This window comes from Notamacropus eugenii, chromosome 4 (assembly GCF_028372415.1).
Source record: "Notamacropus eugenii isolate mMacEug1 chromosome 4, mMacEug1.pri_v2, whole genome shotgun sequence".
Taxonomy (NCBI): Eukaryota; Metazoa; Chordata; class Mammalia; order Diprotodontia; family Macropodidae; genus Notamacropus; species Notamacropus eugenii.
This window is the reverse complement of record NC_092875.1, coordinates 71,243,160-71,256,097: the sequence shown is the minus strand read 5'-3', so window position 1 is coordinate 71,256,097 and position 12,938 is coordinate 71,243,160. Positions and strand designations below refer to the sequence as shown.

At 50.8% G+C, this 12,938-nt stretch overlaps 1 protein-coding gene across 6 annotated transcripts in view; it reads left to right on the top strand.

Annotated features, from left to right (window-relative positions):
* The window catches only part of ZBTB7A (zinc finger and BTB domain containing 7A), a 29,577-nt gene extending 22,698 nt beyond the window's left edge, over positions 1–6,879 (top strand). For all 6 annotated transcript variants that reach the window (XM_072601792.1, XM_072601789.1, XM_072601790.1 and 3 more), the window contains exon 3: positions 1,265–6,879. In XM_072601792.1, the coding sequence (XP_072457893.1) occupies positions 1,265–1,706 (442 nt within the window). In that variant the 3' untranslated portion in view covers positions 1,707–6,879. The remainder of the gene's footprint in view (positions 1–1,264) is intronic.
* Positions 6,880–12,938: the final 6,059 nt, after the last annotated feature.

The following is a 12,938-nucleotide window of genomic DNA, read 5'->3' as shown; positions in this document are numbered from 1 at the left end:
TCATAGGACCAGGAGTCAGCAGGGGCCCCTAGTGAGTCACCAGGCACATTGAGTAAGACAGGGGCCTGTGGCAGAGACTGGGCCATAATTATACCGTCGTCACCAAGGGGTTAGGAAACCCACTGCCTCCCACCTCCAGCTCCAGCTCACCAAGGGCGACTCAGGAGGCCAGGAAGAGACCCTGCCCCTCCCAAGCAAGGCAGCTGGGAGCCTCTGGTTGAGAGGAGCTGTGGGAAGGACCCAGGGCCCCACCTGCCCACTGACTTGGGAGAGGCAGGAGCTTCCTCCTGAGACTTTTGTTCTGGTGGGGTAACTATGGGCAAGTTATTTGGTCTGTCTCAGCCTCAGTTTCCCCATCATATTAGTCCCTTCTCAGCTTCCCTCTCAAAGGTGTGAGGATGAAATGAGACAATAAATGGGAAAGTGACTGGTCTACTTAGATTGTGCAGAAGCAGCGTCATCTCTGCTGCTGCTGCTTGTCTCTGGAGGAGGGCTGAGATCCCTGAGAATCAGTCAGTCAGTCAGCGGGCCTTGAGCACCTGCCAGGTGCCAGGCACTAGAGAGAGAAGCCAGATGGTGCCCTTCTGGGAAAAAAGGCCCTGAGTGGGGCAGTGCAGGGGAGATCCTAGGGCCTCCTCGTGCTTCTGGTTCATGGGGCTGGGGATGGGAAGTCCCCTCCACTCAGACAGCTCAAGGGGTGAACCCCTAAAAGCTTCCCAGACCTTCCTTGCGTAGTATGAAGGAAAGAAGAGATTGTTTGGTCCTGGCAGGTGGGCCTGGCTATATCCTGACCCACTGCCAACCCCAGCCTCTGCCTCTGTGGGGAGGCCTTGGAGGGGGTGGGAGGGGCAGAGAGGGGCAGGGAGGGTCTCTCTTGGAGCCTCAGCTTAGGTCAGAGAGTCCTGGATGTGGAGTCCGGGGCTCACATCTGCCTCAGTGGCTTATTCTCACTATCTGTGACCTCGGGGTGAGGCTCTTCTCTGTTCAAAGACTCCATTTCCTTATCTCTAAAATGACTGGGTGGTCTCAGCTCTAACTCTGTGCTCCTGGAATTGAATCTCCTGCTCTGAACAGGGAGAGAAGATTTGGAGCAGCTCCAGGCAGGGAAGGGGCCATTGTGGGGGGAGCCCCCTCCCCTCCTGAGCCTCCTGGGTCCTAGGCGGGGTCGGAGGTGCCCAGGCAGTTCTGGGCAGGGAAGGAGCTGTAGTCAGAGCCTGTTTGGGGCTGTCATGCACCCCTAAGCCCTTGTTGTTACCCCTTGCAGGCAGGACAAGCTGAAAGTTCACATGCGGAAGCACACGGGTGAGAAGCCCTATCTGTGCCAGCAGTGCGGGGCTGCCTTTGCCCACAACTACGACTTGAAGAACCACATGCGGGTGCACACGGGCCTGCGGCCCTACCAGTGTGAGAGCTGCTTCAAGACTTTCGTCCGCTCCGACCACTTGCACAGGCACCTCAAGAAGGATGGCTGTAATGGAATCCCCTCCCGCCGAGGCCGCAAGCCCCGGGTGCGCGACGCGGGGGCGGGGGCCACCCCAGCCCCTGCCCCAGCGGCCCAGGACGGCCGGCGCCAGCGGCCCGAGAAGCACTTTAAGGAGGAAGAGGAAGAGGATGAAGAGGAGGAGCAGCCCCAGCCTGAGGCCCCGGGCCGGCTGAATGTAGCAGGAGGGTCGGCTGACGGTAACTTAACAACCGGACTGTCCTAAAACCAAAAACACAGAGAAATGCTATCTATATACAGATCTCTCTATAGACATATATATATATAGAGACATATATATATATGAAGCGTCACAAAATCTAGTTAGTTCTACCCTCCGATTTTCTCTTTAATGATGTTTTCTCCCTCCCTCTTCCAATGCCCTGTCCTCCCAGGACCCCATGATTTTTTAGAAGACTATTTCAAGGCCTGCCATCCCCCCTCTCCACCAGGGAGGGGACCCAGGGATCTGGATTTTGGCCTGTCCAAGGCCATTTTCATGGTGGCATTGGTGGCAGGCTCCAGGCCCCAACTCCAGGACTTGATTTGGGCCTGGTTGGGCTCTGGAGGGTTCAAGGTGGGATGGGGGTGATTGACAGTTGGGTTTTTATTTTTCACTGGTTGGTTGGTTCCCTCCCACACCCCCTGCCCCCAAGTAATGTCATGAGGGGTGGCGGGAAGTGGTGGGGGTCCTTCTTCCTGAGTCTTTCAGACAAGACCTTAAAAGATGTCCGTCCACTGCTAGTGGACGTTAAAATAGCCCCTTCCCCCCCTGCTCCTTGACCTTGCTCTGCACACCGCTGACCCCTCCCCTTTCCTCAGGGCACTTATTGGGGGTTGTCCCCACCCCCTCCCTCGCACAACTTTCCTATTCCCCAAAACCACCCTTCCTCCCTCCCCCCGCTCCTGCTTTTCCTCTCCTGGGCTGTGGGGGAGGCTGAGAATGGGGGTCATGGCTCCTAGATGCCTGCTTGGACCCCCTCTCTCCTGGCCTTTGAAACCCAAATATATTTATTTTCTTGGGCTAATAAAGGAGAAGAGGAGGCCCAGGGATGGGGGGACTAGGGAAATAGAGTGGGGTACACTGAGGGGATCCTCCCTCCCTCTTGCCTCTGCACTTAACTACTTAGTGTGAGTCCCTGCTCTGTGGGCTTCCTCTCCATCTCTACACCCCCACCCGCCCCCCGCCTGGCCAGGGTGAGCCGTATCAGGGACCCCGTCATCTCACCCTGCCAGGGGAGGTGGGGGGGCCACTTAACAGCCTGTGTGGCCTTGCCAGTCCCCCTTGGGGAAAGAGATGTTCAGAGATTAAAAGCCCATTCCCTCAAAAAGCACTTTTTAGATTATTTTCAAAACACCTTTCCAGAGAGGCAGCACAGGGTGAATGTCAGAGGGAGGGTGTAGGGAGAGCTGCCCCTGAGGTGGTCAGGGCAGCTGGTGCCAGGGCCAGGGCCAGGCAGGTGGGGGAGGGGGAGGAGAGAGAGAGTGGATGTTTGATGCAGTGAAAGCAATAAGTAAAAAAAAAATTTATAAAATGGAAGAAAAAAAGTAGAAAAAGACAAAAAAACCAACCACGTTTGAAGTCTTAGCACTTTGTGATGGAACGGGTACTACACTTTATCTGAATTCTTAATTTAAAAACATGTTTACAAGTTGCAACCAACTTCTATGGAAAATTAAAAAGACAAAAAAAGTGATTATTACAAAAAAAAGAAAAAAAGCAGAGAAATTCCTTTAAAAAAATCAATTTATTTTTGTAAAAAACAATAAAAAGAAAAACCCACTGATGCAGAATCCACTTCTGTTTCCCGCAGTAGAACCAGGAATTGGGCTTGGGGGGGTTCTCCAATAGGATTAGAACCTTCTAGAACATTTGCCCATTGCAACAAAGCTTGAATCTCAGGCAGGAATATGGGGTTTTGTGTTGGGATGACATTTTTTTCTCCTTCCCTCCATTTTGTTCTCTCTTCTTTGATTCTCTCTTGATTTTCCTCCATGTCTTACTTGCCATTGTTGGCCAGAGATATGGCTTCAGGCCCTAGTGGGTCTCCTGAGAGAAAGGAGTTCTGAGAAAGGGCTAGATCACGTACCTTACAACCAGCTAGGCCAAGCAGAATGGTCTTTCTAAAATGCCTGCCACCCGTTGCCCTCGGCCCCTCCGCCTCATTTCCCACTCCTTGCCCATACTCCCTCAGGACTTGCCTTTTGGCTTCCTTCCAACATGGTGGACTAAAAACATGGCTGACGTGAGTCTGCCTGGAGTGGCCATTTCAGAAGGCCTGTTCCCATTCAGTGGGGTCCCAGGATCGGGGAGGTCCCCAATTTCAGGGAGCTCCTGACACCCTTGTTTTTATTCTAAGGCACTGACTGTCAAATGAGGGCCTCTCCTTGGGATGCCCATCCCATTTAGGCTAAGAATGGGGAAATGGTGTTGGGGGCAACATCTTCCAGAGACCAGACCTTACCAGGCTCCATGGACAGGTCTGTCTGAGTTCTTACCTGTCAGCATCGCCCTGGTCCCCATTCACCCCCTCCCAGGGGCTTCTGCAGTTCCCTGGGAGGAGAGGCTTTTGGGGCCCCCCAAGGCTCCTGGCTCTGCTCCACCCCGATCCCTGGCCACTTTAACTCCTATACTCCTAGAGGGTACCTCTGCTTAGCACTGGCCCCCCCTCACACATATGCAAAAACCCGGTGCGGACTTGTAAATAGACGCAACTTTGGAGTTCTTTCTGGTAAAGCCCCCAAGTGGTGGTATCTGTTTCCTTAGCTCCAGCCACCAGCGTCCCATCTCCTGACTCCCTCCTTCCCTTTCCCTGCACACCTTCAAGAAGTAAAAATAAAAAAGGGAAGTCTTCATAGAAGGTGGCTTTAAAAAGTCCTGGCCCCGCCCGCTGATGTCTCAGGGTCCCTGGGACAGGGCAGGTGGGGCAGGGACCCCCACTTCATTCTTCTACCCCCAAGCAGGAGCTGGAGCCCAGCCTTGGCTGACTACTCTTGCCCCTCCCAGCCTCAGCCTGGCCTATTTCACACCTGAAAAATCACAGGGTGAGCTATTTTGGAATCACCATCTGCTCCAGGGAGGGAGGAGAGACAGGCTCCCCAGCAAGGGGGAGGGGAGCAGAGGGGGCATTTCTGGGGAACATTTCCCCAGGTGCGACCTCAGGACCTCCCCCTCCTCCCTTCCTGGGGCCCCTCAGCAATAAAACCAGTCAAAGCTACTTCCCAGCTGAAGCCTGCCTCATCCTGGCAGTACCTGGTGGGCAGCTGCCTTTGGGGAAGACAGATACCACCCCTTCATCTGCTGACAACATTAAGTTAGAAGAGGGGGAGGGGGATAGGACATGTAGGCAACACTTTAACACAAGCCTCAAAAAGGTTTGCACTAAAACTCAGCTCCCCTTCTCCTGCTGCCTGCCTGCGCGCCCGCCGCCCGCTGCCTCCCGTGAACCTCCTGTCCCTGGGCCCCTTCTGCCTTAACCTCCTTCCCTGTGCATGGGACCTCAGACAGGCTGCCCAGCTCTCCCTGCTCATTCACATAGTGTACATAAACCTGGATTGATTTTATTTTTATTTTTAAATTAAGGTTGTGATAAAGTGTTGCCAAAGAATTATTGCATTTCAGGAAAAAAAAAACAGAAAAGCAAAGTGTGTGTGTGTGGTGGCGGTGGTGGGGAACATGCCAGCGCGGCAACAGAAACAGCAAAATTGATTTGTTCCATGGTTTTGTTTTTAAACTCCAGCAACAAGACAGAATTGTTCCTTCCTTCCATCGTGGTGAAGCCGTGTTTGTGCGTCCGCTACTGGGCCAGGGCTCGATGTAGGCGAGGGCCCCAGGGGATCAGACGTTGTCCCCAGGAGCCAGGGGTCTCAGGGGACCAACCTCAGTGGGATTCGGAGGAGGCCCTGTCCGAAGGAACTCCCCCGATCCCCTGCTGCTGGTGTCTCTAGACAGGGTCAGCCAGAGGGGAGCTCACAGCTGAGGTAGGGGCTTGGCCATGTTCCTGATGCTGCTTCTCCCCTCCTCTCTCCCTCTGAGATGAAAAAATAGAAAAAAACTCACCAAGACCATGCAAAAAGACTATTTAAAACAGGAACCAGTGAATGTAATGTGATGGACAAGGGGCAGGAGCAGGATGGAGAGAAGGGGGTCTGCACTGGCTGACTTGGCAGGCCACAGGCTGTCAGGCAGTAGTACCAAAGTATGCTGTCCCCTCATCGGGCCAGAATGCCTGAGGATGGGCAGGGATGGGGGACAGCCAAGGGCCAGGCCCAGGAGGCCTACAAGCTTCCTGACACCTGGTCCCGTCAGGGATACCTGTCCCTGCCTCCATGTTTAGGGTCCCCACAGCCATTCCACAAACTTAATCCCCCCCCCAACCCCCTCGATTACCTTTGTAACCAAGCTTCTTATATCTGTCCCTTTCACTCCCCTCCTTTGTTGGGGGGGGCCTCCCACATTCTACCCCCAGAGGTTAGAGTGGGATGAGAGCTGGGCGCAAAGACCTGCTTCTGGGACAGAGGTACCTTGGTGGGGGGGGGGGGGGGGGGGGGGGTTGAGGATTGGGGGGGTGATCTTTGCACTAATCAGACCCACTGACCACAAAGGGAGTGTGGTTCTGTTGCACATGGCCAAGGCTGGAGGTCAGCATGGAGGAAAGGGTTCAACCCAGGGACTTGAGGGCAAGAGAGAGGAGGAAGGAAGCACTCAGAGATGGAGGTGGGGAGCAGGGGGAGGAGTCTTTGTACTCTGGGGAATCCATTCCTCCTCCCTCCCTGCCCCCATGCCAGATATGTCCTTGCCCAGCCGTGAGCTCCCCAGCTCCGGAGTTAAGATTGTTCAGGCAGCCGGATTGGAGAATAGAAAACTATTTTTTAAGAAAGAAGATATTTATATTTGCAGTTTATTTTAAAGAGTTATTTAAGCAGAGGAAGCGTGCGGCTGAGTCCGGCTTGAGCTTGGGGGAGCAGAGTGTCTGCAGGACAACCAAGTCCCCAGAGCCAAGTCTTGCTCTCTCTATATCTTATATATACAGATTTAAACTTTATTGGGGCGTGTGGGGGAGTGGCTGTGTGGAGGGGGCAGAGGCGCAAAAGAGCTGCCAGCCAGTCCCTTCCTCTTGACGGTGGAGGAAGCGGGGCTGACAAGGTGGTCAATGGGTTTCAGAGCCCTGGGGTCTGGTGGGGTTCCCAGCCAGCAGATTCAAGCACAGAGAAGACATTCCATGGACTGTATCTGAGTGTTTATAACGTGTGGGAAAAAAAAGAAATGGATTAAAATGCACTTTTGGGGGAGGGGGGCTTTAAAAATAATTTTAAAAACCCAAAAAAAGGACAAAAATGAAACGCAAAACATTCATTTTTCTTGTATATAAAGACCACTAAAAACAGCTGTAAACACCCCTGTTGGTTGCCTCCTTTGTCTCATTCTGCTTTATCCTGTGGGTGTGGGGGGACTGGGATGGCTTTGGAGTGCGGGGGACTCCGCTACTCTATAACATTGTGGGAGGAAGTAGGGGGGGGAGGGAGTGCGCAAAACTTGCTTCTCTTCACTGAACCATTCACATTCCAGGGCAATTGGTCAAGGTTTTGGGGACCAGGATTGGATCTGCTGGAAGAGATCCTTTATTGGACGGGAAGGTAACTTCTCTGGGCCTTTGTGTCTCTGAAACAATCCCACATTAGTGCCCCCCCCCTCCCAGATTTGCTAAGACTCATTCTGGGGTTGGGAAGGGGAGGTGGTAGGGTACAATGGAGAGCAACCTGGAACAGTGGCCCACCACCATCATGAGATTCCTTCCAGCTCCAGGACAACACTGGGGTGGCAGCTCCCACTCCTCGGCTCCCTTGTCTATCCACAGCTGCGCTGAGCCCATGAGGACTGGGAGTGTGGGTGGGTGGGTGGGTGGGGGGGCCCTGGAGAGCCCCACATTGTACTTATTCTGCTTTGGTGCAGGGTTGGTTGTTGCCTCAGAGAACAAAGCAGGATCAGTTCTACTAACAACAGCACGTATATTGTGTTGTCCTGTTGGACAACTAGGTGGGAAGGTGGGCATCTCCCTTGATGGCTCCACTTCCTCATGCCCATCTGCTTCACTCAGTTTGTCCAGCCTTCATTCAGTAAACATGGCTGTGTGAGACCATGGGAGCTGGACCCATACAATCAGAGCAAGAGGGTGGAAAAAGATGGCCTCTGGCTCAGTCATGCCCCTGCCCCCCCCATGTTTATCTGACCACTTTATCATTTACAGAATGGCATCCTAGCAACATGCCCGCAAGTATTCCTGTCATGACCATTTTATAGAGGAGGAAACAGGCTAAGAAGTGATTTCCTCAGTCACAACTAGCACTTGAGTCTTTTTATCTCGAAGGCCTAACATGCTGCCTAGCACACAGTAGGCATTAATAAATGCTTATTGAATTGAGCCGGGAATCAAACCTTTTTTATCATTGACCTTAAGGTTGGTGATAAATGACTGAAGACGGAGGCTAGACAAGATGGTCTTTTAGAGTTCCTTGGGCTCAGTTTTCCCTCTTGACCCTTCACCAGACCCTGGGGAAAACGGTATTCAAAAAGATGGATGGCACCCACTGGCACCAGAAGGCGATCCTGCTGTGTCTGACCCTTCACCACCTCATGAGGTACCATCACTGGCCTGAGAAATGATAGGACAGGAGCAAGGGGAGGGGCAAAAGATAGCTGAGGGGCCCCCCAGGCTCAGTCCCAGTCTCTTCACTTGGCTGCTCAACCCCATCTTCCCCCTCTCCCCCCAACCTATTACTGATCTTGGAAGTGGATGTAGGAATAAAGATTTCTCCCTAGCCCTCCTCTGAGAGTGGAAATCAGGTTTACAATGGAGTCTTCTCTTCTCCTCTCTCCAGAGCCCAGATAATGCAAGAGCCAAACTGGGTAGATCTTGAGAGGATGCAAGTGTCACCAGTAGGCCCTGATTCTCCAACCTTAAGTTTGCTTTCCAAAAAAGCAGAAGCTATGGAACTTTATAAAGGGGAAAGGAGTAAGCATTTATTAGGCATCTATTACGTCCCAGGAACTTCGATCGTCACAACCTTGGAAGGAAAGGTGCTATTATTATCCCCATTTTACAGTTGAGGAAGCTGAGGCAGTCAGGTCACATGACTTGCCCAGGGTCACACAGCTAGTTAAGTATCTGAGACTGGATTTGAACTCCTCTTCCTGACTCCAGACCCCACAGTCTAGCCACTATGCCAACTAGCTGTCCTCAAATGCTACACACTGTGGGCACCTCAGAGCAAGGGATAAAAATAGTCATGGGGCAGGGCAGAGAGGAAGCAGGATAAAAGAATTCCCTCCATAGAATCACTAAACTAAAACAGAGCATCAGGGCTGAGAGGAATCCTGGAAAGCGTCCAGTCCAAATGCTCCATTTGATAGAGGAGGGGATGTCAGTGTAGAGGGTGAAGGCTGGAAAAGCTGATGAAGAATGGTCAAAGAATGGTAAAAGGTGGAAGTTCTCTTACAGGACATTGAGTCCTGGGACTTGCCCAACAATATGCTGAGTTGAGGGCTGGGGATGGGGATGGAGCACATAGAACTAGAACCTCAACTTTTTCATCTACATCCCAAAGCCCATCTATCATCAGTTTCTCTCTTCCAGTCTCACAAATAGGCTCCTCTGCAAAGGCGGGGAAGCAAGGTCAGGTCCTTGGAGGCAACACCCTCTCCAGGCCCTCCCTAAGCTAATGCTAATTGGTGACACCTCACTGGCTAAACTGCCCTGACTCCCAAGGACAGGGACCACACGATGAGATTAGCTTGTGTCATAAGCCTCCTAGTTTTTAAGGCCGAAGGGAGATTTGGGGGCTCATCTTAGCAGCTTAGGTGATCAGTTGTTTCTGGGTGGGGGAGAGAGGACCCTAATGCATCCTTCTGAGTCCTGAGCTGTCTCTTTCATCACGGTACTTAGCAGAGAAGGAAACTAGGCCATGGGCTTTTGGGAAACTCCCAGGGGAGAACTGGCCAGGTGATTAAAAGGAACTGGCAGCCACCAATAGGGCCTTCCGGAAGTTAGAGGACTTCACCTCACCTCTTTCTTCCAAATTATAGACTGACTTCATTGATTCCTGGCTTCCATCTGTGCTACCAAGCTCTGGAAGGGGTCAAGATTGGTGATGGGGCCTGTCCTGGAGATTGGAGTGAGACTAGGCTGAAAGCCTTTGTGAAACGTGTGTGTGTGTGTGTGTGTGTGTGTGTGTGTGTGTGTGTGTGTGTGTGTGTGTGTGTGTGTGTGTGTGTGTGTGTGTGTGTGTGTGTGTGTGTGTGTGTGTGTGTGTGTGTGTGTGTGTGTGTGTGTGTGTGTGTGTGTGTAATTGGGGAATAAACCCAGAGGCATCCAAACCCTCTGACCTGCTGTAATGCATCAATGTATAAAATAGTGTGGACCACCTTCCAGCCCTAACATTTCCACACTTCTGCCTATATCACAGCCATCTCTTACAACAATAAGGCAAAACTCTCCTGCTTGGGGCCCCTGCCAGTCATTCCTTGCCTAAGGCTAGCTCGAGACTGACAGAATTTAGAGACCAAAGATACTTTTGTACACCATCTAGTTCAGCCCTATTTTACATATATGCAAACTGAGGAACCCCAGAAGAAAGGGACTCCTGAGGTCACCTAACTAGAAAGCAGCAGGCCATGCATCAGCCCCAAATCTTCTGATTTGAACAATGCAAGGCTTCCCCTCTCCAAGACAGGCAGCCTTGGCTCGTAAAGGGGAACTGTCTCTTAAGAGCATTTGCTTTTTCATGTGCACTCTTGTGGATCAAAAAGTCTACCCAGACACCTTAGGAATGAGGCTATATAATGGTTTGCAAGGACTGATAGTGTTGGGGGCAGAACGTTCTGCCCAAACCTCTAGCGCTGCCAGTTAGTCATTCTCCAGGGTCAAATAAGGGGATAGGATGAGATGAATGGAAAGGGAGTGGATGAAACCATAGTACTTTTAACTGGACCAGTCCTCTTCTCCCCCAAGAATAAGGCCCTGCATGCTGAGGGCAGGGTCTACACTTAATGACAGCCCATGCCTCAATTATGGGAGTTCTGACACTGGCCTACATTCTAAAAAAAAAAAAAATTCATAGACAAGCTGAAATCATTATGGATAGAAGGGCAAGTCCAGTCACTCATCACGTTGAGTTCCAGGTGATGGACACCGCCGGCAGAATCAGAGGTGGGGGTAGGGGTTCCCCTTTGGGCTACAGAAGATGAAGGTGATGACAGAAGAAAATGGCCTAGGTGATGCCGATAATTTCAACCCTAGAGGCACGTTAGAAGGGCCAGTGACCCCAGCAGTGCATATGGCACAGTTTACAGGGGGGTACACTAAAGGATATGTAGGGGCCCTTCTAAACTCCTAGGATTTAAGACCATACGGTTCAACCTCTTCAATTTACAGATACAGCAAGTGTATCCAATCCAAGGCCGTTCCAGCTATCTAGCAGCTCTGATTCTCCAGTAGTTTCTGATGCTTTAAGTCCTTATGGTTCGCACCAGGAAATGTTCCTTCTGGGCAAGAGGCAGGTGTTTTGGCTTGTTGGACCCTTCCCTTAGTGTGGGCACACTTAACCAACTGCATACAGACTTGTTAGTAGTGGGTCTCACATGGTGGAAAGAATACTGCACTTGGGGTGATTTTAAGCTCTAATATCTTAAAACTGAACTAAGACTTTTATTGTAACATCTTGTACTTGGAGTTGCAAGATGAGCTCAGAGCCTCTCTCTGCCATTTACTGTCCAAGCTATATCCTGTTGGAGGCTCATCTGTAAAATGGAGATGCTTCTCAGCCCCGCTGATTGTTGTAAAGAAAGTGTTTTTTAAACCATTAAGTGCTAAGGAAATTTATTTCGGCAGTTTCTCTGGCCTGGGGGATCATCTTTGAATTAAGGCAGGAACCACTGAGGAGCTTGGTCTCTCATTTCTGTGCCCAGCCCAGTTTCCACCCACCTATATCATGCTTTAAGGTGGCATAAGGATTATTACTGGGCAGCTAGGTGGTGCAGTGGAGTGTTGGGCCTGGAGTCGGTTAGACTTATGTTCCTGAGTTCAAATTTGACCTCGGACACTTACTGGTTATGACCCTGGGCCAGTTACTTCACCCTATCTGCCTCAGTTCCTCATCTGAACAATGAGCCCGAGAAGGAAAACTCCAGTATCTCTGCCAAGAAACTCGAAATGGAGTCGCAAAGAATCAGACTGAAAACGACTGAACAAAGGATTGTTATTATTATTCAAAACTGACAGAGGAGAAAACAAGCTAAGAGGGAAAGGTCACTAGAAAGAGAAGTCAGTTCTTAGGCCAGGACCTTAGAGACAGATCTTTTCCAATCTCTTCATTTTTCTGAACTGAGGTTCAGATTTGAGATTAGAGTGAGTTGGCAAAGAACATCCAACTATTTTGAAAGAGCCAGCCCCGACCTGGGAAGATGCTTTTGGCTCCTCCAGGGTGGCAGGGTGAATGGTACAGAAGTGGCCTTTCCACTGTTGCTTCCTCTAGCCTTGACAAAAGCCCTCTTTAGGGACTTGTGTCATGTTCTTCATCCAGCTCTTCTCCCCAGGATGGGAAGGGTGGAGAGGAGCCAAGGAAGCCCTGTTCCTATTTACAAAATACTTTCTTTACAACCACCCTGTGAGGTAGGTAGTGCAAGTATCAATCAGTTAAGCAACAAGCATTTATTAAGCATTTACTATGTGCCCAGCATTGCATTAGGTACTTGGAAATACAAAGGAAAAAAAGTCCCTTTCCCTAAAGGAAATGATATTTTATCCAGAAGACAAGTACTGTCTCCATTTTGCAAATGGGGAAACTAAAGACCAGAGATTAAAAGTGACTTGTCAGGAGTCAAACAACTATTAAGAGCTGAGAATCAGGCCTACAACTCTCAGACCCCAGTTCTTTCCACTCTGCCACACTAGACCTGGAGGGAGAGAGGTCCAAGATACTTTTGGACCCTCATCTTTTCATCCAAAGATGAACAAGTCAAGGACAGTGGCAGAAGGTGAGTTACAGGATATATCTGAACAGCCCTTTATGTCTCTACCTACTCTGTTGGCTGGTGGATGGCCATTGGTGCTCAACTAAAGCTCAACAGAGAAATGCTTTCTTTACTCCTCTAAGGCAGTCTTCTTCCCCAAGTTGAGCCCTGGTGTTGGTGACATACACAACTGGTCAGCTTTCTGAGGAAAGGTCACTGTCCTTGATCCATTGACACAGATCAGGTAAGGGTTTTTGCCGCGGGGAAGCCAATATGGTAGCAGAGATGAGGTTACTTAAGATTGTGGTTTGTCCAGGAGTCTGGAGGTGCCCCAACACCAACTGAAGGGCCTTCTGTTGACAACCTGTGATGGCTTCCCCTTGTCAGAGAACAAGTGGTCAATGAAGAAGGAAACTCCCAGTTGCCTCCTGCCCCTTCTGACTTCCATGT